Source organism: Phacochoerus africanus, chromosome 11 (assembly GCF_016906955.1).
Source record: "Phacochoerus africanus isolate WHEZ1 chromosome 11, ROS_Pafr_v1, whole genome shotgun sequence".
Classification (NCBI taxonomy): Eukaryota; Metazoa; Chordata; class Mammalia; order Artiodactyla; family Suidae; genus Phacochoerus; species Phacochoerus africanus.
Window position 1 is genome coordinate 58,477,441 of NC_062554.1, and position 27,632 is coordinate 58,505,072.

General features: G+C 44.4%; 1 protein-coding gene and 1 non-coding gene across 6 annotated transcripts in view; both read left to right on the plus strand.

Annotated features, from left to right (window-relative positions):
* The window catches only part of NTM (neurotrimin), a 999,601-nt gene that overhangs the window by 950,461 nt on the left and 21,508 nt on the right, over positions 1–27,632 (plus strand). For all 5 annotated transcript variants that reach the window (XM_047753588.1, XM_047753586.1, XM_047753590.1 and 2 more), the window contains one exon: positions 25,697–25,831. In XM_047753588.1, the coding sequence (XP_047609544.1) occupies positions 25,697–25,831 (135 nt within the window). The remainder of the gene's footprint in view (positions 1–25,696; positions 25,832–27,632) is intronic.
* LOC125112310 (U6 spliceosomal RNA) lies at positions 8,556–8,662 on the plus strand. Its single transcript, XR_007131104.1, has one exon. It is a non-coding gene; the product is annotated as a U6 spliceosomal RNA (small nuclear RNA).

A 27,632-nucleotide genomic window follows, 5' to 3' on the forward strand; every position in this document is an offset into this window, starting at 1 on the left:
CACACCTGCCACCCGTGGAGGTTCCCAGGCTAGGGGTTGAATTGGAGCTGAAGCCACCAGCCTACGCCACGGCCAAAAGCAACATGGGATCCAAGCCATGTCTGCGATCTACACCACAGCTCATGGCAACACCGGATCCTTAATCCACTGAGCAAGGCCAGGGATAGAACCCATGTCCTCATGGATACTAGTTGGGTTCGTTAACCACTGAGTCATGATGGGAATTCCAATATGGTTTATTCTTAATAGCGCATCCCTTTCTCAGAGAAGAAATGATCTTCCCTTTTCCCCTGATGGCCCTGTGGCTGCCAGTTCTCCAGATCTCAGCTTCATTCTGCCCTTGATGGATGAGTCTCATTCTGAGGGGTCTTTACCATCCCAGGCACAGTTGACACTCCTGTGCATGGGGCTCTGGTTAATACCATATATGTGGCTTAGCCCAAGGCACTCTGAGACCAGTGCAGCTATGCTTAGGACTGGCCCTGGGTAGGCAACGCTGGGGGTTGCATGCAAACTTAGAGGGATCCCCTGTGAGGAAGACCGATCACACCAAGTGCTGCCCCCAAAGTCGTGGTTGCTGGCTGACAACTGACCGTGAATTAGTACCTTCAGAGTGAGTACCTGGGTTCTGAAAAATATCAGCCTCTAAGATTAAGGCAGGCTTCTACAATTCAGAGGATGCTCCTACATATGTAAAGCATTTAAGTGAATCTATAAAATATAGCGTAGATATTCATTCCGTCTCATTTCAAAGGGAACATCAGATAAGCAACTTTCCCCAGAGAGCACAGTGACAAGCTGGAACCCATACTGGCCAGGTGCCTGACTGCAGGATGCCCCGTCTATGACAGCAGGTGAAGTGGTATAAAGGCTGAAAGTCCATAGGAGTTCTTTCCAAATGGCCTTGTGTTTCTGGTGCTTACTTAGAAGAGGGTCTTGTTTGAAGGATTGGAAGAAGATAAGAAGGAAGGAGATGTAGGTAACAGAGAAGTACCAGTGAGGAGAAATTGGGGAGAGAGAACACAGGATAACACTCACTGACACAGAATGACGCAAAGGGACACAGAATGACACAGAGAGATCACAGAATGACACACATGGACACAGGATGACATAGAACACAGAATGACATAGAGATCACAGAATGATACACATGGACACAGGATGACACAGAGAGAACACAGAATGACGCAGAGGGATCACAGAATGACTCAGAGGGATCACAGAATGACATATGTCGATACATAATGACACAGAGAGAACACAGAATGACACACTCCAGTCCTCCTCATCACCACCCCCACCCCACAGGGAGCTGTTGGAAGTCACTTGCTTTTGTCCCTCTGCTGTGTGGCTGTGGCTGGAACTTCTTGTACCCCATCACCACCATGTCTGACCAAGCTTGGACCTCAAGGCTCTCATCCAGGTGCTGTTGCCAGAGGGTATTTGAATATGGGTGGAGGGAACACATGCTTGGTTGTCAGGATGACTGGGGCATCTAAAGACACCCAGTAGGGGGTTGGGACAGGAACACTGCACACAGGTCCTGCTCAGGGCAGTTCCAGCCAGATTGAAGTTACTGACCACTATGCCTCTGGTGTCACCATAAAGGCCACCACATCACATTTAGGAAGGCCTGGCATCAATCCCTGGACTCCCCAGGAGCCTAGAAGCCCCCTTGTTCTGCTTTTCCTGGGCGTCTACCTCTTTATCCTTCCCTTGAGATGTTTTTCTTTTCCAGCACCCTGCCCCCCTTACTCTTGAACTGACTCAACCATAGCAAACTTCTCCCTGATATGTGAACCAAGACTTTCTCCTTCCAGTTCCTCTTTAGGATATATCTCTCCTCCTAAATGTTCTCTGGACCCACAGCAACCCCTCAGGTGGTGGATGCCAGTACATGCTAACAAAGGCTCCTGGATTCCTTTGGGGTGTCATATCTGTCTGTCCCCAGTTTTTAAGCCATGGAGGCAGGGCCAGTCTCAGTTCTGTTTGGTGCAGAGCCCAGTGTTGGTCTCATGCCCAAACAGTGGTGCGCTCACGATGATCATAACCAGAGTCGTGACTTGGGTCGTCAGAATAGGCTAAGCTTTCCAAATGCTTCTGTTCCATGATGTATAGATAGGATAATGGCAGGAGCGTGGGGCACTTCATTCAGAAGGTCTGTCTGGGGACATGTCCGCCTATGATTGAGAGGCAGCTTCTTTGATCCAGCGCTGTGTAGTGTGTCAGGCCAGGCGTGCGTGTGACCCAGCAGAGGGCCCTTGAGTTGTATAGGTGTTGCACTATGAGTGCATATGAGGTTGAGGTTCTGTGACTTCCTGGGGAAAAAAATATATATATCCAGTTTATCCGAGAAAACAAAACACTAAAATGACTTGAAAAAGGGATCTGAGAGACTGAACAACCTCTAGAGAATATCATTATAGGATGTCAAGTGCAAATGAATCAGAGACTTGTGATTCCATGAATGTTCCCCAATACAGAACATCTGAAAAAATAGACTTAAAGGGAAATAAATGGCAAACTAAGTATTCTGCTAAATAAAGAAAGAAATTGTGCTCACATATACGCATGTGTGAGCATGCATGGGAGTGTGTCTCAATAACTTAAAAATGTATGAGCTTATGATCTGTGTATGCCCAAGAGGGTGAATGTGAATAAAAAGAAAAAGTGTTCTGGGGACGTGTTTGGTGTATGTGTGTCTATTCTGAAGAATAATGTGGGCTCTCCATCCAATAAACATTTATGTGGTTGGCAGGCACCATGTGTATTATCTCTGGAGACAAGACTGTTTAAAAGTAAAATTTTAGTTACTTTATATGCTTTGTGAAAACATAATCTCCTCTCTCGTCAAAAAAAAAAATTCACAGAGCCTTGAATCCGTGTTTCTGTGGGAACTGAAATAGACAGTTTACCAACCAGACAGCCTGGGCAGGACACAGGCGCAGGGTGGAGAATGTGACGTCAGTGGAATCTAGAACCCAGAGCCACAAGCCTCAGAGGGTCGTGAGCTCCCCAGGAACCCACAAGCTCTCTGGGGGAACACTGAGTTTCTCAGCGCATGGAAGCTCCAGATTTCCTTAAAGGACAAGTTGAGTTTAAGATGCCTTAAAACTTGGGTACCTCCAAGATTCTGATGCAGGATGAAATATCATTTGTTTGGCACCTTTATTGTACCGTGTACTTTGTTAGTTGCTAAAGTAAGCTATGTTGGTGCGTTTTTTTGTTGTTGTTGTTGTTTGTTTTTTTGTTTGTTTGTTTTTTGTCTTTCTAGAGCCACATCCAAGGCTTAATGGAGGTTCCCAGACCAGGAGTTGAATCAGAGCTGTAGCTACCAGCGTACACCACAGCCCCAGCCATGTGGGATCTGAGTCGTGTCTGCAACCTACACCACAGCTCATGGCAATGCCGGATCCTTAACCCACTGAGTGAGGTTCAAACCCACTTCCTCGTGGGTACTAGTCAGGTTCATTACTGCTGAGCCACAATGGGAACTCCTGTTCTTCTATTTTCAAGTTCACTGACTCTTGACTCTGTTATCTCCATTCTCCTAGGGAGTTTATCTATGGAATATCTAAAATTCAGTTCTGAATGTTTTTCTTTATTGTTTTATGGCTTCTAGTTCTCTGTTGAAAGGGCCTAGGTTCATACTCATCTTAAGAGTGCTCACCTTCATTTTGTGGGACGTAGTTATACTGTTTGGGGGGGCGTGCCACACACATTCAGGTGTGAGCCTGAAGATTGTATACATGCTTTTGGGGGACCCCTTCTTGAGCTCCCATGGGCCCCCTTCCTTTGCCCTCTGACCAGAAAGCAAAACCATTCACCTCCTGTGAAATGAATGGTCTCATTTCTTGTGACTGCATCAAACTCCAGGGAAAAGTGGTGCAAGAGAAAAAAAGAGAAGAAAAAAATGCAGCTGAAATTTCTTCACGTTCTTCTAAACACAGGGAGGGGCCCCCTTTCCTTAGTTCCTCTGGTCACATAGAAGGATTTTTTTCAAGCTTTAGGTAGCCACAGCAGCTGTGACCATTGCTGCTGGACTGCAGCTTCAGGACACAGGTTCACCTTAGGGCAGAGCCAGGAGGGAAAAAGGGACAAAACAAACAAGAGCAGAAGGAAAGGTCCCTCATCCTTTCCATCCTGCAAGTTTTCCCTTCCCCCATCTTCCGACCAAAAAGAGATTTATCTCAAAGTTTGTTTTTTGTTTTGTTTTGTTTTGTTTTGTTAGCATCTACTAGGCAGTTTCAGAATTCTGGCTGCTCTGAGTCTAGGCCAAAAAAAAAGGTAGGAGGAAAGAAAAATACCAGGAAACTTAACCACTGTTTTAGCCCTTCTTCAAGTTTTGATTCACACCCACCCCCCTCCACCTCCCACCCCCACCACCACCAATGCACCTCTTATTGTTTACTTTTCAGAGTCCTCAGATTTTTTTTTTAATGTGTTTTGTCTATGGAGACAGGTTGAGTATGACTTCCAAAATATCTAAAACGAGCAATGTGGTCAATACAGGTGCTATTTGTTAAAGAGAAAAACTGAAGGGAAATAAAGTTTGAAGGAGTTAAAAGTTCCATGTTGGATGTATCAAATTTGGGAGACTTCCAAGTGACTGTTTTAGGTAAGGTTAATGCATGTGGGGGTTCAGGGTTCCTGTAAGAGAAATAGGGGGGGTTCCCATTGTGGCTCCGCAGTAACGAACCCCACTAGTATCCATGTAAGGAGTGGGAGAGATCTGTTAAAGGGTGTTTATCTTAACTGGAACAGTGAGTGCTATAGAGAATCAATGCTACTAACAATAACAGGTTGAATCAGTCTGTTGCCTTTTTTTTTTATTATCACCATGCATGTGTAATTTTAAATACTATCTGAGAACAGACATCCCCACTGTCCTGCCCTTGACAAACCGTTAATATAGGAAAAAAGGAAGCTGAGAGTAATAGGTAAAGGGATGACAGAGCCAGCTATGTGATTTAAGCCTCTTAAATTATAGGGGCGCATTCCTTCATTTGGAGGCTCTGCATATGCATTTAGATGTAAAGTGGGTTACTTTAATAAACCCTGTCTGTACAAGTATGAACAAAGAACTGATGTAAATTATAAATTTGTTGAGAGCAGGGAATACATCAAAAATACTTTATTCATTTATTCACTTAATAACTATATATATGCATTATATAGACACAACTATATATTATGAATAACTATATGTTTCACATCCAGAAGTATTATCTTCCTTTTATGAACTTTCAGTCTGAAGGGAGAAATAGGTAAATAATCCTTTGCAATATGGTATAACAGGTGTGATCATGGAGTAAGCCCTGGGTGTTTAGGGTATAAAGTGAAAGGGGACAAGGAGGTGTTATCTCAAGGGCAACAGAAAGTTTAAGGGAGGATTTTCATAACAGGTGACATCTGAGCTGTGACCTGAAAGAAAAGGATGTTTCAGATGGTGGTAAAACTGGAGACGAAACATAAGATGGCATTCTTTGGAGGTTTTCTGTGAGATTTGACCCAAGTATAGAAATATATTCAGGAAACGTGGTAATGCAATAAAGAAGGGTTGAGTCACGATGGGCCTTATAGGGATGTATGCTGAGTGTGTCTGACTTGATCAGATGCCCATACCTACCTCATAGTATTATTGAAAAATAAAAATAAAATAGCTAATGCGTGAAAACAAGTTTTGTCTGAGCTTTAGAAAGTCAGAGGCTATTGCAATAGTCTCCAAAGTAAAAGATGATACATGCAAAAATGAGAGAAGAGGATAGATTCAAGATCTATTTTAGAGGTAGAATCAACAAGACTTAATGATAAATTCAGTATTACGGTCAGGAAGACCGGTTGAGAATGACTTCCGGAATATCTGAAATGAGTAATGTGGTCAATAAAGGTGCTATTTGTTAAAGAGGAAAACTAAAGGAAAATAAAGTTTAAAGGAGTTAAGAATTCCCCGTTGGACGTACCAAATTTGGGAGACTTCCAACTGACTATTTTAGGTAAGGTTAATGCATATGGGACTCCAGGGCTCATGAAAGAGAAATAAGGAGTTCAGTTGTGGCTCAGTGGTAACAAACCCAAGTAATATCCATGAGGACGTGAGTTTGATCTCTGGCCCTGATCAGTGGGTTCAGGATCCGGCATTGCTGTGAGCTGCAATGTAGGTTGCAGATGAGGCTTGGGTCTGGCATTGCTGTGGCTGTGGTGTTAGCTGCAAATCTGATTCGAGCCCTAGACTGGGAACTTGCATATGAGGCAGGTGTGGCCCTAAAAAGACAAAAGAGAAAGAGAGGGAGAGAGAGAAGGAAAGAAAGAAAAAAGAAAGAAAGAGAGAGAAAGAAAGAAAAAGAAAGGGAAAGGAAAGGAAAGGGAAGGAAAGGAAAGAAAAGAAAAGAAAAGAAAATACAGTGAAGATATAAACTTATGAGTTATTGCCATAAACATACATGTATGAAATCATGAAATATATGACATTGCCTGGGAAATTATTGGACCATGAGAAAAGAAAAGAATGCCTGAATCCCAACACAGAGAGGTTGCATAAAATAGGGAAAGCCAATAAAGGAGATTTTTGAAGGAGCATCAGAGCAGTAAATGAACAACCAGGAAAATGTGTCATTATAGAAGTCGAGAGAAGACCCTTTAAAGGAGTGTCATGGATTCCTGCCAAGAAGTCTCTTAAGAAAACACTAAGATGTATATAATGGATTTGGCAACTTGGCCATCATTTAGTGACCTGGATGTGTGTAAGTTCAGTGGAGAGATGTGGGCAGAAGCTGGATTGTGCTGATCGAGGTATTAATGTGAGGCAAAGAATTCATGGTAGCACATTTGGACAAGAGTCCCAAGAAGTGTGACTGTGAAAAAGAGCCTGAAAAGAATGGGGTCATTGGACAGCAGAGGTGTCAAGGCAGATGAGTGTGAAAAAAAATATGTATAGGTAGGTCACAGCTGTGAACTACACCTGGGAGAGCAAACTGTAATTTATGTCTAAAGTCAATTAGTGTGACTACCCAGAATGATGTGTTTTAAAATAATAATTATAAAAAGTATGAACAGAGAAGAGATTGGTGGTTACCAGAGACTAGGGGTTGGGGGTTGGCCAAATGGGTGAAGAGGGTCAAAAAGTACAAACGTCCAGTTTCAAAATAAATAAGTCCTACAGTGCAGTGTATTCATGGTGACAATAGTTAATAGCATGTATTGCATATTTGAGAGCTGCTAAGAGACTAGATCTTAAAGTTTCTCATTACAAGGAAAAAAGTCTCAGTGGGTATGTTGATGGATATTAATGAGACATTGTGGTGATCATCTTGTGATATCAAAAATATTGAATCATTGTTATACACCTGAAACTAATATAATGTTATATGTCAACCATGCCTCAATTTTAAAAATCCTTAAGGAATAAACAAACAAACAGTGAGAGAAGTACACCCATGGTGAGAGTCCAGTAGAGCAAAAGCGGATGAAGACGTAGGAGAAAGTAGAGGTAACTAGTGGAGTAAAGTCCTTGAAAGACGAGAGGGGGAAAAAAACAACAGAGAGATCAGAAGTAGGAATTAGCATTTTGATACAAGGAAAGACAGACAGCTGTTCTGAGTGACAGCTACTACAGCAGGAACAAAGGTGAAGAAGCTGAGGGTATTTTCCAGTGAGTGATTGCAACGAAGAGTCACAACATTTAAGTGTTCTTGAACTTAGAGGACCAGGAGATGGCAAGCACAGATATAGAGGTCTGTAGATCTGATCATGAGAAGATGTCCATCCAGTGGTTTCTGGGAGCCCCCCCCCCATCAGAAGATCATCAGTAGATAATACCAGATGGAAGGAGAGAATGGTGAGGCAGCCATATGTCTGCAGAGATTGAAGAAGGGAAAAGTGACCCTTGAGAGTAAAGATCGAGGTTATGAGAACCACTGGAGAACTCCAGTGAGCATGCTCAGTTGAATGCATGGTGGAACCGGGCTACTTATTTGTATGTTTCCAGAGCAGACACAGAGAAGACAGAAATTCAGATCCACCCCACTCTTGTGCATATATCCAGACAAAACTTTCCTTGAAAGAGATACATGCACCCATATGTTCATTGCAGCACTATTCACAATAGCCAAGAGATGGAAACAACATAAATGTCCATTGACAGATGAATGGATTAAGAAGATGTGGTACATATACACAATGGAATACTACTCAGCCATAAAAAAGAACAAAACAGTGCCATTTGCAGCAATATGGAGGAAACTAGAGACTCTCATACTAAGCAAAGAAAGTGAGAAAGACACATACCACATGACATCACTTATATCTGGCCTCTAATATATGGCACAAATGAAACTTTCCATAGAAAAGAGACTCATGGACTTGGAGAACAGACTTGTGGTTGCGAAGGGGGAGGGAGTGGGATGGACTGGGAATCTGGGGTTAATAGATGCAAAGTATTGCATTTGGAATGGATAAGCAATGAAATCCTGCTGTTTAGCACTGGGAACTATATCTAGTCACTTATGATGGAGCATGATGGAGGATAATGTGAGAAAAAGAATGTATATATGGTGCTCGCTTCGGCAGCACATATACTAAAATTGGAACGATGCAGAGAAGATTAGTATGGCCCCTGCGCAACGATGACATACAAATTCGTGAAGCATTCCATATTTTTTTCTAGATACTCATATTGCAACAGAACAAAGGGTGGGGAAAAATGTATACATGTAAGGATAACTTGATCCCCTTGCTGTACAGTGGGAAAAAATTTAAAAAAAAAAGAATGTATATATGTATGTGTGACTGGGTCACTTTGCTGTACAGTAGAAAATTAACAGAACACTGTAAACCAAGGATAATGGAAACATAAAAATCATTTTTAAAAAAGTGAGAAATTCAGATCCATCTAGAGCAGGGATTCCTCGGGCTAGTGAAACATATACAGGTAGAGATGAAGTCATTTTAGGTATTTCCCAGGAAGAGAAGACAATGATGGGTCATGAAAATCTGAGTTGTCTCAAAATGATGGTCTAAGGGTCAATGAAATCCACTGAGGCCTCAGTGCAGTGGAGTAATTCTTTCTCTGGCAGAGATGGGAAGTCCCAGATGGACTGAGACCTCAGATTCATGGCTTTGGAGGCAGCGTGGTTTCTGACAGGTTCCAGGTATGACTGTGGAGTGGGCCAATGAGGTGAGCAGAGGAAAACTCACTGGAGGTGAGGAAATCAGGAGTGTGAGAACCGGCTTTGGGTAGATATATGTCTGGACAACGGAATCACTGAGAATGATGGCTGGAGTTGGGATGCTGGTGAACAAGCTAAACTGGGAGCACAGGTGCTCCAAGAAGCTCTCCAGAGCTCAGCCCAGAGCAGAGGTATGGTGAGGAAGGGGAGGGGCTGTCATCAGAGGGCATAAGCTTCAAAGGTGCAGGTTTGTTTGTTTGTTTAAGATGTGGTCTAGAAGTTTCATTACAGAGCAAAGATACCAAGAAACAATAAAAGGTTTCCTCACCCTCCAGTGGACAGGGAAGGTCTGCAGTGGGACACATTCTCCCAGACTTAGTTTCTCCAAGAACAGGAGGCATGAGAGATCGTGCAGGGCAGGTTCGCAAATGCAGAACAGGAGGGTTTTTAAAGACCATGGAGGAGTTCCTGTTGTGGCCCAGTGGAAATGAATCTTACTGGTATCCATGAGGATGCAGGTTTGATCCCTGGCCTTACTCAGTGGGTTAAAGATCCAAAGTTGCCATGAGCTGTGGTGTAGGTCACAGACGAGGCTCAAATCTACATTGCTGTGGCTGTGGCGTTAAGCCCGAAGCCACAGCTTCGATTCAACCCCTAGCCTGGGTTCCTCCATATGCTGTGGGTATGGCCCTAAAAAGACAAAAAAAAAAAAAAAAAAGAAGAAGAAGAAGAAGAAAAGAAAGAAAGAAATACACATTAAAAAAAAAAAAAAAAAAAGTCGGGAGTTCCCGGTGTGGCGCAGTGGTTAACGAATCCAACTAGGAACCATGAGGTTGCGGGTTCGGTCCCTGCCCCTGCTCAGTGGGTTAACGATCCGGCGTTGCTGTGAGCTGTGGTGTAGGTTGCAGATGCAGCTCGGATCCCGCATTGCTGTGGCTCTGGCGTAGGCCGGTGGCTACAGCTCCGATTAGACCCCTAGCCTGGGAACCTCCATATGCCAAGGGAGCGGCCCAAGAAATAGCAACAACAACAACAACAACAAAAGACAAAAAAAAAAGTCTGTGGACTTAAGACATAGGAAAGTATTTAGGAAACAGTGTGACATGGAGGCTACAGAGACTGGAGAGGTCAGACTTATCCATCGAGGGTCTGCAAACTACAGCCTGCGGGCCAAGTCCAGCCTGTCCCCTGAAAGAATGTTTCTTCCATTTTTAAATAGTTAAGTGTCCAGCAAAAGAAGAAAGATATTTTGTGACACAGTAAGATGATGTGATGTTGAAATGTCATTGTCTGTGACAAAGCTTCCTTGGAGTTCAGCTGCTCTCCATCTCCGTGGCAGCTTTTGCACCTGCAGCAGCCAAGTTCAGCAGCTGCTCCGTAGGGTGCAGGCCCGCAAGGTTTTTAAAGGAAACCTTGCAGTGTGGCTTTTTACAGAAAACCTTTGCTGACCCTATTCTGTAAGGATGGGTTGTGAAGCCCCTTCCTGGAGACAGCTATTCCCCAGGCTGGTGCTGGGGTCTTCAGAGCATCCTAGGACACTCAGATTGTGTTCGGCCAGATGTTCAGCCAGGTAGACTGGTTATGGCCACCTACTTCCATGGGGCCGACAATGGCTTTGAGCTTTGATGAGCACACAGAAGATGGGATGGGGCTTCTGACTTACCTAAGCAACTGGGGGGATTGCCTTTAACAAACACTTGCGTTCTCCCTACTTTCTCTGTTTGACATGTCATTTTATTGTGCATTTGATCTTTGGTTTTCTCACACTCTTCCTTGTCTGTCTGTCTGTATCTTTCTCCCCTTTCTTCACCAGCTGCTGGCTCCATTGTTTGAATTGCCAGCTCCTGTCCGCTCCTTTGCTGCACTGTGGAAGGTGCCAGCAGTCAGGTCTTAGATGTGGCAGTTAGTCCCTGAAGGAAAGAATTAGAACAGAGATAAAGAATAACTCCTGGGCCCTCGGCTACGGTTGTTAGATTTTTCACTTCAAAGACCAATGGTATTTTTGCTGGTCATCAAAGTGTTTCTTTATCCCATCTCTTGGATTGTGGAAAAGGAAGAGAGTGATTAGGTTGGAAGGAGACCAGAGGAAAGGGTGTTAATGCAGTTTCGGCTGAGGACAAGCAGAGGTGGAAAGGACTTAGCACTGTTGGGGCAGCCAAGCCCAGGGATCCTGAGAAAGAAGGGGAAGGGGAGTCACATGAGCACCTGTGAGAACCGGGAGCCTCGTTCATCTCTGTGCATTTTCAGTGTCAACCCTCTTGAAGCAGGTGCCAGGGTTTCTCAAGGAGGTTTCCACGCTCCCACATGGTTTTGCCCTATTAGGCCAAGGTCAAGTTCAAGCTCTTGCTTGTTCCACACCCTCAGTTGCCAGCTTCTGTTCCTTGCATGGAGCTTTCATCATAGTGCCTCTTAGTGTTTCTACTGCAGAGGCACCCCTCCTTCAGCCGAGGCCTGCTTTGTGTAGATGGCAGCACTTTGCCCCTGCCTGCCTATCCCAGCAAGGTAAAAATCCTAATCACATTCCCTGCAATCATTCCAGTACTAATTGCATATAGACAGAGCCGAATCACCACGCTGATTCCACCCAGAAAAAAAAAATGCAACTGGATTGATGATGACATAAGAAAGCTCTCTGAGATACTTCTGATTAGCTGCTTCTGAAACACGCTGCGTTCTCGCTCATTGGGAGGAAGCAGGGACATTAGCCACAAGAGCTTTTAACTAAGGGTATTTGTGGAGATGCCCAAACCAAGCTCTTTTCTTATTCTCTCCAGGGCTAGCTTGATGAAGGCTTTTTAGTCCCTCTTAGGAAATGTGGGTTAAAATTATTTAACCTTAGGAGGTTTGCAAGGTCTCTTTATGTGTCCAGCCCTGTGTGTGTATGTGTGTGTGTGTGTATGTGTATACTCAAAAGATAGATATCTTCTGTCTTCTTAAAGTCACCAAAGAAGGTTTGAATAGTTCATTATAACAGTCAGATCAGCCACCAGAATTACAGACAGTTCATTCATTCAGTCTTTGACCATAAGATTATGGGAGTCAGATCAGCCACCAAAATTAGAGTTGGTCAGTTCATTCATTTAGTATTTGACCATAAGATCACTCAGTGCCTTCTTTGTGTTCAACACTGCTATAGATATTGATGAGACAGAGATAAATAAGAGCCCCTTCTCTCTTATAAATCTGAGTGGAGTAAACACACACAATTACATAACCATGCAGTGGAATTAGTGCAACACTAGAAGCAAAAAACTAAACTGGGTAGAGATGAGGTAAGGAATGTTGGTTGTCAAGAGAGGATTCCCAAAGGAGTGATAGCCGAGATGGTTCTGAAGGCAAAGAAGGAGAGGATGAAGGCATAGATGAACAACTTGGTATTTTTGGAACTTTCCTGGGCATCTAGAGGGAAGAGAGAAAGGGTTTGGCAATAGAAGACTCTAGACACTTAGGCAAAAGCCAGCTCAGAAGGATTTGATACACCATGTCAGGGAGGAGTAGAGCAGCTCCACGATTTAAGCAGGGAAGTGGATTTTTATCATTTGCAGTTGTTTGGACAATAGTATATGGGATAAACTGGAGGAAGGGGGATCAGTGAAGAGGGGATTATAATAATCCAGAGTAGATAGTGGGGAGTGAAATAACACAGCTAACACTGAGGGGAAGAGGCAACGAAATTTGAAAACTGTAAAGTGGGTAAAAACAACAGGACTTGTTGACTGAAGGTGAGGACTGAGTGAAGGAAGAGGCATGCCTTGTGACTATTTCTTATCAGAGGAGCATGGGGAGTGGCGAGGCCATCAGCAGAGATGAGCAGTCCTGGGGCTGAGAGCAGGTTGGAGGGACAGGATGATGACACAGCGTGGGGTCCAGGATACACACATGTGGCATTCTGATGGCAGTTCCGGGCAGAGTTCAGCCAGCCACCCTGGCATGGTGACACAGATGTGGAAATCAAGAGCAGAGCAGGGAACTGGAAATGCAGAAATGGGATTCAGAGTGTAGACTGACAGAGGGGAGAAGACAGAGGGAGCAGAGCAGTGGACCTTGTAAGATGCTATCATGTAAGGGTTGAGTAATTCAAATTTCTCCCAGAGCGTCTTCCTCCTGACATTGATAGACCATCTCCTATATGTCGAAAGACTGTGCATCTTCTTAAATTCGCTCATCTAATTCTCAGACCCAACCCATGAAGGAGGAATAAAACCGTATCCACGATGCACTCACAAGGGAACTGGGGCTCAGTAATTTACTCAAGGCTACATGATTCCTAAGAGGAAAAGCCATGATCAGGGCTAAGTGGCTCCATGCTCATTCTGAAGGATCCTGGTTGTCTTGCTTTCACACATCGGGTTCCATCAGGACGCAGGTTTGCATGTCTACGTTTAGGTTTTGTACAAAATGAAGTAGAAGAAAAGGTCAGCAGTGAAACTAATGAAAGAGTAAATCGACTCTCCTTTTCCGCACATCCTCTCCTCACATGGACTTGATGGCATTAAAGGTCCACCTGTGTGAAGAGGAAGAGCAGAAACCAGGGGAGGAGGTCCCCACAAACAAGTGGGCAGGGCTCTGTCTCAGCCAGTGGGGTTCAGTAATAGTACTTTCAGTGTATTTTGTGAACTTCTTGCAAAAATTCTATGATGTTAAAGAAAGTCAGAGGCTGTAATTGAATTCCTGTTATGTACCGTGGTTTGCGTAAAGCCTCCCTTTCCCACTAGAGCCAAATGAGCCTACATCATCATGCTTCCTGCTTTTCTACGGACATGTCCACGTGGTTTTCTTAAGTCATCCTCTTACACACAGGGGCTGTCTGTCCCATCGCCCCCACCCCAGGCCAACCATAAGTGAAGGCTGGCATCTCCATCTCCAGCATAGATGGCACCTTGTCGCGTCCTCTCAAGATCTGCTCTAGATTTATTTATTAGATTATCTTCACTATGGATTTGATCCTACCCCAGGTTTTCTTCTGTTTCCCTTTCCCCAAGTGGAACTTTTGCCATTAAGTGTTTGCTTGGTACAGTCACCTCCAAGTGGAATCCTTCAGGAAAGCCTTCCATCTGCTCTGCACCTGAGGCTGCTGTACGAGAAGAGAAAGCCTTGCTCCCTCTTTCCTCCATGTTCAGCAGGCCTCTGATTGATCCCCAGTGGTCCTCAGTCTCCGGGGAATGAATAAAACCCTGCACACTCCGTTCCTTTCATCCAAGTCTCAGTGGGAGGGGAACTCCCTCGTTTAATGAACAAAGCACTCCTCAGATCTGCATACCTATTCTTCAGTAGGAGGTTTTATAAGTTACTTCAACTTCTATCCTCCACGAAATATATTTTTTAGGGCTGCACCCATGGCATATGGAGGTTTCCAGGCTAGGGGTCGAATCGGAGCTACAGCTGCCGGCCTACAACACAGCCACAGCAATGCCAGATCTGAGACGAGTCTGCGACCTACACCACAGCTCACAGCAACACTGAGTCCTTAACCCACAGAGCATGGCCGGGGATCAAACCCACAACCTCATAGTTTCTAGCCAGATTTGGCTGTGCCATGACAAGAACTCTAATCCTCAGCAAAATATTTAATGAAACACACACGAGTCTCTGCTTTACTCTTAGAGTTATCTCTTCATTCTGATCATCAGTTATATTTTGAGTTTTCTGTTTTCCTTTGAGGGGCTGGGGGGCTGATAGAGATTTAGTTCTATACCCTCACTGGGAGATGATAGAAGGTAAAAATGAATCTTTCTGTGTCCAGTGCTCCTTTCAGACCTTTCAGAAAGAAATACCATCTTACATTGGGGAGAACACACACACACAGACACACACACCCAGATACACACACAAGCACACACATGATGTCATTTCCTGAGGTCCTAAAACCACTGGGCTCCGAGTTCTACAATTCTCTGATAAGAACCCCTACTATCGGGGTTCCCATAGCGGCTCAGTAGTTAGTGAATCCGACTAGGAACCATGAGGTTGCAGGTTCGATCCCTGGCCTTACTCAGTGAGTTAAGGATCCGGCCTTGCCTTGAGCTGTGGTGTAGTTTGCAGACATGGCTCGGATCTGTCGTTGCTGTGGCTGTGGCACAGGCTGGCAGCTGTAGCTCTGATTCGACCCCTAGCCTGGGAACCTCCATATGCTGCAGATGCAGCCCTAGAAAAGACACACACACACAAAAAAACCAAACCAAACCAAACCAAAAACCTGCTGTCAATCCGGACACTGTCTCTATGGCTAAAGTGCAGACTGACTGTACAGACAATCCTGCTTTCCCACGGCTGTTCAAGGCCAGGTGGCGAGGGTGACCCCCTGCACGTGGACTTCTGACCCCATCTGTGGCGATGGAGCCAGGAGAACCTTAACCCCTTAAGGGCCTCTTAAGTGAAGAGAACCCCCATAAGTTAATCTGGACGAGGAATTTCAAGGCAACTTCATGTCCCGCAGCACTATATCTCTAAAGATGTAGAAAAAGAGAAAGCCAACAGCCAGCCAGCGTACTGAGGTAATATGACACAGCGGAGTTCTATATTTATACCCTATCAATGTCTTTCAGATCAAATTGGCTGAGTTTACAAATCAAAAGCTGATTTCTTTATTTCTTTTTTTATTTTTTATTTTTTTAGCAGCCATCAGCTGCACTACTACAAATACCCAGGTTCCAGACATCAAGCTGCAAACTCCAAACATCCAGCTGTGTGCTTTCTGACTTTGAAATCATCCCCCGTAATAGAGGGTCTGCATGCAAAATTAAGCGGAGGGTCCTTGTGGAAAGGCAGGCAGCAGAAAAGCACAGGCTTCTGTGGCCGCCGGCTGGAGCCACATCTGCAAAGACAACTAGTTCTGTCATTCAGGGAAAGGATGGGCCTCAGAGACACGCAGGACCTGGCTCCGTGGAACACAAGGGGCTCTTTTTCAAATACTTTTGTTTATGACTGCAGCTCCTTCTTAATAAGAAGCAAAAGATTACTCCTAGAAAAACGTCCCACTTAAAAAAATTAAGGGGGAAGTTCCCGTTGTGGCTCAGTGAGTTAAGAACATGACTAGTATCCCTGAGGTTGTGGTTTCAATCCGTAACCTCATTAAGGGGGTTAAAGGATCCTGTTTTGCTATGAGCTGTGGTGTAAGTAGCATATGCAGCTCAGATCTGGCACATTGCTGTGGCTGTGGCATTGGCTGGCAGCTGCAACTCCGATTCGACCCCTAGCCTTGGATCTCCCATATGCCACAGGTGCAGCCATGAAAAAAAGAGCAAAAAAAGGGGGGGTGGATTCTTTTTCTTTGCTATGTATCCGTAAGATAATATATTGTATTTTGTGTATGCATGTTCATACATATTCAAAAATATGCATCTATTTGGTTTCAACTATCAAATAAATTCTTAATATGTGTCAGGATCCATGCTAAGGATTTTGCTGTCATTTTTATGTGTAGATAGATAGGTATTAGATAGACAGATATGTACACAGATTGACAGGTAGATACAAATTAGATAGATAGGCAGATAGATTCATAGATAGATGGATAGATAGGCAGGTAGGTAGCTAGGTAGATATGTAGATAGGCTGATATACAGACAGATAGTTATGCAATTCATAGCTGACATCAGTTTATGTGACTTTCAATTGCATCTCTAACTACTGCTTTCTGATGGAATCAGGGTAATAGATGCCTGTGAAGGTTTGGGGGAATTCACCTTCCTTGTGTGGGACATGGGGCAAGAGAAACAGGACAGCCTGGGGAGCTTGGAAGCAACCAGGCTTAGGTACCAAACAGAAAGCTGAGGGAGCTGAGAAGATAAGTCCCCCCAGTTTAAGAAAAGTCCATAAACAGTGAAGACCCTGCCGAGCCTGGCAGGTAGATGATGGCGAGGGGACCCTGTCACCCTCACACTATAACTTCAGCCCCTGCTCGCTAGCAACCAACACTGATGTGTGTAAGGAAGATTCCTCTCAAATAACAGAAGTCAGGTATTTAGAACTGTCCGGCCCACCCCACTCCCCAACCTTGGTCTCTAGGTTTCGTTCCTAATGTCCTCACTGGCTGTTTGAAGCTGTACCTCAGAGCTAGAGCCAGAAAAAAACAGATTCGGTCCCTCTAGGGCTTTTTTTTTTTTCCTAAGAGATCTTTTTTTTTTTTTAATTGTGGTAGAAATGTGTTAATTTATTTTTTTTTTAGAATCAGACATATTAGAGGTCAGTCCTCTTCCATGAGATCTTATTTTTTAATAGTTATTTCCCCAATACAATTTTTTTTCTACTGTGCAGCATGGTGACCCCATTACACATACATGTATACATGCTATTTTTGCACATTATCATGCTGCATCATAAGTGACTAGACATAGTTCCCAGGGGTACACAGCAGGATCTCATTGCTAATCCATTCCAAAGGCAATAGTTTGTATCTATTAACCCCAAGCTCCCCAACCATCCCACTCCCTCCCCCTCCCCCTTGACAACCACAAGTCTATTCTGCAAGTCCATGATTTTCTTTTCTGTGGAAACGTTCTTTGTGCCTTATATTACATTCCAGATATAAGTGATATTTTTAGTTCACTCATTCTTAGAGAAACCAGCAGACTGCATTCTGTCAGCCATGCTTGCTGCATCCAAAGGAAAGTTAAGGAGAAAAAACACATGTATGTGATATGTTTATATCCTCTTCTTCTTAGTTGTGAAATTAGAGCCATTTCTCAAGCCCCCAGCTGGTCTCACATGGGCTATGCAGCCGTACCTGCTTTCGTAGCAGAAATGAGCCCAAGAAATTGTATCCCTTGTCAATCAAATCCTATTTTAAGTAAACGGAGTAGAACTTTCAGGGATCTGTGGTGAATCCTTTGTAAAGTTTGTTATTATTAAGTCCCTGATTAGTCTTTCATTTTCACACAGAGATTTTCTTGTATTAAGGATCATGGGGATTAAAATGTGGTCAGACCGAGTTGTGGGATCCATGAGAATAATCATGAGAGCTGCCATTTATTAAGTGGTTACTGTATGCTGACTAGTTTACACATACTTAGTTATGTAATACCCCGGATAACCCTAGAGGGTGGTGATAGTTTCCCACTTTAAGGAAGAGGATTCTGAAGCATGGAAAAGGGAGCCATGGGAGTTCCCTCTGTGGCTCAGCAGTTAAGAAACTGATAAGGATCCATGAGGACGCAGGTTCTATCCCTGACTTTGCTCTGCGGGTTAAGGATCTGGTGTTGCCATGAGCTGTGGTGTAAGTCACAGATGTGGCTCAGATCTGGTGTTGCTGTGGCTGCAGTGTAGGCCAGCGGCTACAGCTCTGATTTGACCCCTCACCTGGGAACTTCCATATGCTGTGGGTGTGGTCCTAAAAACAAAAACAAAAACAAAAAAAAAAAAAAAGAGGAATCTGAAGCATGAAAAAGGGAGCCATAAGCTAGGCTGACTTGAGGTCCAGTATTCGGACCCAGGAACTCACTATAGCACAGCCAGGGGCCACAGGGCCAAGAGCCACCATCAACCCTTCGACCATCCTGCTCCAGCTGAATCTCAGACTCTTAGAAGCTCTTCTGTGTAGATATTCAGCAATCATTAGTATCATATTTGGAAATGCTGTTTAACACTTCTGGTCTCACTGGTTATAGCGGATACTGCTGTATAGGTTTTGTGGGTGGGCTCCTAGCTCCATTCTGCAGGACAAGGGTTTCCCCAGTGCCACGTTAAGATGGCTCTTAGGGCCACCTGCATGCCTAGTATCCCCTTGCTGCAGCCCCTCACAACTGCCTCTGCTCCAGCGAGAGAGGAAGGATCTGTTCTGAGTGGTTTTCAGCTACAGGCTCAGGCTGCACGAGCTCTTGGCGGGAAGAGCAGGCCTTTCCCAGGTCATGGCAGGTGTGGACCTCAGATCTTCAAGCAGCAGCACCCACTGTTCATGTCTCCTGTGAACATGTCATTTGTCCTGGACCGAAGACTTCCTCCCTCGAGCATCCCACCAGTCCCTCTGCTGGCAAGGGCTGCTGTCCAAAAAGAGTAACCACACCTCTGTCACGGTGTCTCTGTGGACCAGACCCCCCAACATCTGGGCGACACTGTATTTTCCTCCATCAAAGCACAAAGCACCCTATGCTGGTCAGCTCCTAATAAAGGCACCTTGGAAGGATGCCATCTGCCCTGTCCTGTAAACAGCTCTCCCGAAAGCCCAGTCTGGGTTGGAACAGGAATATTTTGTTGTTGTTGTTGCTATTTCTTGGGCCGCTCCCGCGGCATATGGAGGTTCCCAGGCTAGGGGTCGAATCGGAGCTGTAGCCACCGGCCTACACCAGAGCCATAGCAACGCAGGATCCGAGCTGCGTCTGCAACCTACACCACAGCTCACGGCAACGCCGGATCGTTAACCCACTGAGCAAGGGCAGGGACCGAACCCGCAACCTCATGGTTCCTAGTCGGATTCGTTAACCACTGCGCCACGACGGGAACTCCGGAACAGGAATATCTGGACGCAAATCAGGGGGGAAATGGGGAAGAGTGTCTAGAGTGCTAATCTAGGACCAGACTAATCACAGTATTTGAACTAAATCTTTAAAGCGATTCCTTCTAACCCTCAAATTCTGGAATTCTATTCTTTTTTTTTTTTTTTTTTGGTTTCTGCGGTCTGATGATTTTTATCTCAACTGGTGTATATGCCATAAAAATATTAAGCAAGGAGGCAGCTGTGTCCTCTCCTTTCCAACAGCTACAGCTGTTCTCCTGACAAGCGTTTCTCTGGTGCAGGAAATATGATAATCGTGACTATTATTATTTTCCGTTATAAAGATTTTTAAAGCCTGATCCGTGAACTCAGAATCATGGGGTTTTTCTTTTCCAAAGAAGAATGGGTTACACAGGGCAGGCTTTGTCCTCTGATTGTAAACTGCTGAACCCAGTTCCCTGGAGAGTGTGAAGCTTCTTTGGGGATTTGGGGGCAGATGTGATCATCATGTTTCCAACATGCTTCATCTCACCGCTTGGATTGTCAGATTCCATTTAATGAAAGAGCTGTGTTCCTGCAAAGTTGGCCGTAAAACATTCTGTTAGAGGAATCACACTTCCTCATTGATCCGCTTTTCTTTTCTCTTTCCTTTCCTTTCCTTTCCTTTCCTTTCCTTTCCTTTCCTTTCCTTTCCTTTCCTTTCCTTTCCTTTCCTTTCCTTTCCTTTCCTTTCCTTTCCTTTCCTTTCCTTTCCTTTCCTTTCCTTTCCTTTCCTTTCCTTTCCCTATTTTGTCTTTCTAGGGCCGCACCAGCGGCATATGGAGGTTCCCAGGCTAGGGGTTGAATCAAGCTATAGCTGCTGGCCTACACCACAGCCACAGTAATGCTGGATCCGAGCCTCGTCTGCAACCTACACCACAGCTCACGGCAACGCCGGATCCTTAACCCAATGATCAAGGCCAGGGATCAAACCTGCCCTCGGCCTCATGAATACTATTCGGGTTTGTTAACTGCTGAGCCACAACAGGAACTCTGATCCTCCGATGAGTTTTTAAATTAAGGATGCATGCTCCTGAAGAAATAATTGGCCCCAAGACTAAACGTGAATTATACTAAATATTCAATAAACCTTTTAAAATCACATATTTAAAGAACGTCTTCAGGGAGTTCCCATTGTGGCTCAGAGGTAATGAACCCCACTAGTATCCATAAGGAGGCAGGTTCGATCCCTGGCTATGCTCAGTGGGTTAAGTACCCAAAGTTGCCATAAGCTGTGGTGTAGGTCGCAGACATGGCTCAGATCCTGCTTTCCTATGGGCTCTGGTGTAGGCCGGTGGCTGCAGCTCCAATTCAACCCCTAGCCTGGCAACTTCCATATACCATGGGTGCAGCCTTAAAAAGACAAAAAAAAAAAAAAAAAAAGGAAGAAAGGGAAAGAAAGTTGTATGTAGGAATGCTTTACACTTTAGTAATGATGTTTTTTAAAGTCAGGAAATACAAATATTGTGCTAAGGACAATTATAGAAGGAACTGGGAACAGAGCCACACAAGGGTTTGGTGACAGTGTCACTGACCTTTTCTTTCATTGAATTCAGCCTGAATTCTGAGTCTGTCAGTCAGTTAGTTTATTAATAAGAAGTTGACCAATTTCAAATTATGTGCACTACTTTCCTAGGTGCCTTGAGAGCCATAAAGGCCCAGGATGCAGTCCCTGCTGTCAAAGAGTTTCAACTGCTTAGAGAAACAAGACCTGTGCACATGGCCTAAGACCATGGTTAGAGAATACTCTTATAGCTGCTGGAGTAGGATGTAGGCGACATCAGGACCCACTGGTCATATGAGTGATCACGAACTGCTATAAGCCACAGCATCCCACAGGAAAGATGCAGGACTGACATAGTCGCTAATTCCCAAACTTTCACTACACATGCAGATTTCCTAGTGAAATTATTAAAACTCCTCCTCCCAGGAGTTTCTGATTTGGGAGGGGTGAGTGGTATCTAAAATTCTGTATTCAAATAGCTCTCCTAGGTGGTTCTATTGAAGTCAGCCTATGTCCTAGTTCTGTTGATCTGTTTTCTTTTTTTCCTTCCAATGTTCTTTGTAATGTCTGCGTCTGAGTGATAAAGCAATGATCACTTCATGATCATTTCATAGCCAGAGCACAATTTCTATTAAAGGAAATATAGCACTGACCCTATAAATTCAGATTCCTTTTTAGTGTTTTGTTTTTTTTTTTCCTTTTCTTTCATGTTTATTTGTTTAAGTAGTTCCTAAAGGAACCTCATTTCTGGTGTTTCGCAGTTTAATTTGTTATATACATACAGATCTTCTCTCTAGTTTTGCTCTTTTTGCTTGAAGTTGAGAAAAAATTAAATGAGCAGAAAGATGAAAATGTCAATGAAAGCTGAGATGTACAAAGCATATTACTATATGTATTACCTTTCATATGCCTTACCCAATTTAATCAGGAAGTGTACAAATAATAATGAGTGAGCAATGATTGCACTTTTTCTGTAATTCTACATTTGGTTTGAGGAACACAGAATAGTAAAATTAAGCTTCACTGCTTTTGTTGGATGGCCTAAGTATAAATCCTCTGAGGTAACACAAAGCTATATCAGTGGAGAACATCAGCCTTCCCCCAATTTTTTTTTTTTGTCTTTTCTTGGGCCGCTCCCACAGCATATGGAAGTTCCCAGGCTAGGGGTTGAATCAGAGCTGTAGCTGCCAGCCTACACCAGAGCCACAGCAACGCAGGATCCAAGCCACGTCTGCGACCTATACCACAGCTCACAGCAATGCTAGATCCTTAACCCACTGAGCGAGGTCAGGGATCGAACGTGCAACCTCATGGTTCCTAGTCAGATTTGTTTCCACTGCGCCACGATGGGAATTCTCAAGCCTTCCCCAAATCTTAAGCCATCTAACTTCCTTCCCTACACAAAATTGCCTGATGTTATTTTATTAAAGTTCACACATGCCAGCACACATATCCCCACAAAACAACAACAACAAAACAACTGATAGGAGTTCCTGTAGTGGCTCAGCAGTAATGAACCCAGTTAGTATCAGTGAGGACTCAGGTTCAATCTCTGGTCTCAATCAGCGGGCTAAGGATGCAGTGTTGCTGTGCACTGTGGTGTAGATCCCAGATTGCTGTGGCTGTGGTGCAGGATGGCAGCTGCAGCTCTGATTAGACCCCTAGCCTGGGAAGTTCCATATGCCATGGGTGCAGCCCTAAAAAAGACCAAAAAAAAAAAAAGAAAAAACCCAAAACCTTGTTGTGTGTGTGTGTGATTGCTCTAGTATTTACCCATGTACATTTCAGTCTCTGACAGCAATCACCCCAACTTGTCCATTTGAATCGGCCTGTAATAAATGTATCCAAGCTTGGTTCCTGTAAGTCTTACTCTGGTCACATGAGAACATAATTGGATGGTAGAATGAAGATAAATGCATGGTCTCCAGTTGGAGAGAAGAACAAGGGACTCAGAGAAGCCTGTGTCACTTTTTTCCCTTGCTTTGATGGTGTAGTACACAGCCACCCAGCAGGGCTGAGGTCCTCACAGTCACTGTTCTGACACTGGAGCTCAATCCAGAAACAGCTGTCCAGAGCTAATTTATTTCCTAATGCTACGGCACTGTTAATTTATAAATTACACTGGTAATTCGAGCTATTATTAATTTCAGATGGTGTAGGGCAAGCCTAATTAAAATATGACACCAATTGCCACACATATGTACCAAGGACCACCATTTAAAATTAATGGGAATATTAAGTGTGACACTGGTCTCTGTGATGCTTTGCACAGTAATTATAGCATTCTAGCAGGGGAAGATCTGACAAATGTGGGCTCGAGGTTGGGTGCAAATAAACAACGACAACATAAAAGGAATCATGAGTTCTTCTTAGATGTCTTTCTTACTTCTTCCACCCTTTCTCAAATCGAGGTTAGTATTTTTCCCCCTAAAGATGCTTAGAATAACAGGAACAGCTAAGGCTCCTGTGACACGTAGGAGGCTGGTCCTGGTTGGGACCATGCGTCTTTATGAGTTGATGTTCATTGTCTTCTCCATATCCTGGACTTTTGGGCCCTGTTTCCTCCTTGTGGACATGTTCCTGGTTTTTCGGGTGGATTAAGTCTTGCTTGGGGGTTCCTGTCGTGGCTCAGTGGTAACGAATCTAACTAGCATCCATGAGGATGTAGGTTCAATCCCTGGCCTCTTTCAGTGGGTTAAGGATCTGGCGTTGCCATGAGCTGTGGTATAAGTCACAGATATGGCTCCGATCTGGCGTTGCTGTAGCTGTGGTGTAGGCCAGTGGATGTAGCTTTGATTCCACCCCTAGCCTGGAAACTTCCACATGCCATAGGTGCAGCCCTACAAAAGACAAAAAAAAAAAAACCCTTCCTTGCTGCTGGCATACACGGAGGCTGTCCTTTTGCTCTCCTGTAGGTGGTAGAGACAGAAGAGTCCTTGTGTGTATGTGGAACAGGTCCATAGGGCATGGAGACACTTGGGAAATGCTCGGGTTGAACTGAGTACCAGATGGTAACACAGACTGACTGTGACCGAGGATCACGGGCAACACTGGGCAGGCCATGGTCCTTCTGTCTGAGAGCTTTTGTCTTGTGTGTCGTCATTATTGCTGTTGACAAAACTGGTGCCCTTAACCATGTCCCGGAATGAATACAAACATAATTTACATACCCCACACATCATTCTTTGCATTGCATTCCTTTCTTACTGTTGTCATGTTCGTGCTTTGCATCAGCAGATACAGGTGGTGCTGGGAGGCTATTTGACCTCCAGGGATGTGCTTCTTCCCTTCTTACTCATGCAGAGACCCTGGGGTTAACACAGCCTCACTCCCTCAGAGTCTGGCCTCCAGTCAGTTTACAGGGTTAATGACTAGAGCAACAGGTGACCAGGTGTGCAGCTTGAGCATCTCCAAGTGCTTACATACATGGTTTTCATTTGTTCCTCCAAACAGCCCTATGAGGTGTTAGGATTGAATGTACATTATTCCAGGGGACGTGTCTTCTAGTTCCCGGGGACAGTGTCAATGTTGCTTGTTGCCCCAGTATAACTGAGTAGCAGCCTTTGCTGGTAAAGTGGTCCCAGTCCACATGGGGAGACATACCACCATGCTGACTATCTTCATGGAATAGAGGAGACAGAGTGATCCTGGGATGTACCCGTAAATATGTATGGAGGCTAAGCTCGGGGTGACTGTGGGAGGAAACGGACATCTGTAGGCTACAGAGTCCTGGTCTCCCCATGGACCAGGACTCACAGCCAGACCTGGGGCAGGAAGCTGGGTAGGTGGATGGTTGTTACTGTTATTCATAAATATTTAATCGAGAGACTAAGTCTCAGGACTGGACGTGACACTGGGATGCACGGCTGTGTCTCCTTGCTCTTCCCTTCTGCCACATTTGGTGCTAGAGGGTGGAGTGCCTGTTGTTGATGTGTCCTCAGGATCTTGTCATCTTGTCCCCAGGAGCCTAGCAGATCAAAGTTTGGAAAATTGACTTTTCTTGATTTAATCAAGTGTCTAAATCTAAACACAGAAATTCAAATTAATTTTATTAGTGTGCCTTGTTATCACTGCCTTTTGTGGCTGTGTGCATGTGTGTGTGTGTGTCTGTCCATCTGTCTGTCTGTGAATCGATGCATGATCTGGGATGGAGTCATCAGCTTTGAATTTCAAGGTTCAGCCTAAATGACACTTGGAGATGAGAAAGTTAATATTCACCTAAAGTGCCTGACTCAGACCCCAGAGCTGGCCTGCTTGGTGAGATCCAGGCAGTGTAAATGTCAAAATCATTCATGATGTATGTGAACCAGCAATTCTCTAGGCTCCATGCTTGGTCCAGGTAGGGACACAGACATGTTAGCTGGTCCTTTGGGAACCAAAGCAAAGGCGGAGGTGGAAGAGGCAGAAGATGAGCAGGAGGAAATATGGGCATCGACCGTAAGGTCATGGACGTGGACGTGGCATGATTCTCAGCAGATGTAACTGCTTGCTACTTTGTTTTCTAAGTTTGTACCTTTGGTGTTTTTCTCCTCTCTCACCACCCTTCTCCTGCAGCTGTGGGCTTTGTGAGTGAAGATGAATACTTGGAGATCCAGGGCATCACACGGGAGCAGTCAGGGGACTACGAGTGCAGCGCCTCCAATGACGTGGCTGCTCCGGTGGTGCGGAGAGTCAAGGTCACCGTGAACTGTGAGTGATCTCGGGCGCACACACCCTGCATGTGCAGGAGGCTGCTGCAGTCCCGGCCACAGCAGAAAAGCCGGCCTGCAGCACCAGCCTCGGACACGGTGGATGAGGGGGGAGATGGAGGAGCAGGAGCCTATCCATCTTCTGCTTTCAAGAGCAGCAATTCCAAAGTCTAAATTAAATAACTAAATTGGAGCTGAAAGTAATTTAACATAATCCCAAACTTGACTTACCTTCCTGAAAGATCATTAAATGACATTTGATGCATAATTTATATGAACAGATCTCTAAATCCCAATTTTTCCCATAATGTCTCCAAGCTTCTCAGTCTCCAGACAGGCATCTCCTTAATAGGGAACAAAAAAGGGTATTTAAAAAGCATGTGTATGGAGGAAATATTATAGTTTCTATTTTGGTAATACTCATTTTTTCTCATCCTTGTCCAATTATATATGTTGATGGACATGGTATATAATATGTTTGTAATGAAACTTAGATAAATACTAAACTGACACATCATCCGCATATAAGAGGGTGTATCGAAAATTTGTTTTGGGAGTTCCCATCGTGGCTCAGTGGTTAACGAATCTGACTAGGAACCATGAGGTTGCGGGTTTGATCCCTGCCTTTGAACAGTGGGTTAAGGATCTGGCATTGCCGTGAACTGTGGTGTAAGTTGCAGATGCGGCTCGGATCTGGCGTTACTGTGGCTCTGGTGTAGGCTGGCAGCTATAGCTCCGATTAGACCCCTAGCCTGGGAACCTCCATGTGCCGAGGAAGCGGCCCTAGAAAAGACCAAAAAAAAAAAATTGTTTTGGCTGATAGAGATCCAGAAACCAACAAATTTGGAGGCCACTGTTCTAAAACCCCTCATCCTCCTTTACCATCCAAATTCCCTCAGTTGTTGATCCTGCTCAGCTCTTCCCCTCTTTCAGGCTTTCCCCTCTTGGTTTCCCATCATGTACCCTGACTCAGCTCTCTATGACATTCTGAAAATTTTCTCTGCTGTACTTATTCCTGGAAGTCTTAGGACAGAATAGAACCCAAGAGGTAACCCAGCAGATGACTGGGTTGGGGGTAGGGGTAGAGAAAGAATATCCGGTTTGGGGGATTACTCATTCTTAAATATTTTGGTTTCTGTTATAATTCAAACTGAATTACAAAGCGCTTTAAGAATTCAGGAAATCAGGAGTTCCCATTGTGGCCCAGCGGAAACAAATCCGACTAGGAACCATGAGGTGGCCGGTTTGATCCCTGGCCTCGTTTAGTGGGTTAAGGATCTGGCATTGCTGTGAGCTGTGGTGGAGGTTGCAGATGCAGCTCGGATCCTGCTTTGCTGTGGCTGTGGCCGGCAGCTGTGGCTCCAATTCGACCCCTAGCCTGAGAACCTCCAAATGCCAAGAGTGTGACCCTAAAAAGTAAGAAAAAAAAAAAAGTCAGAAAATCAGTGGAAGTTAGGAAATGCCACCGTTTTCTATATCCTACCGTGATTTCTCTTTAAAATGACATAAGATGACTTACAGTTAATAAGGATTAACCTACAGAGTAAGGAAACATAAGCAAAGGGAACCATCTATGTAGGAAAATAAGTGAAATCTAGAGATAAATCAGCACATGAAATGTATACCCAGGGGTGGTCAGATGCGGGTCTAGGATTTGGCTTTGAGCTACTAAAGCAAAGAAGGGAAACATCATCTGGTTTGAGATTTATGTCCATGAGATAAAAGCAAATCAGTTGCTTGGGAGGAAACTGCTTTCTCTGGTACTAAGACTCAAAAAATAATTTCACTGTAAGGTCTCCACA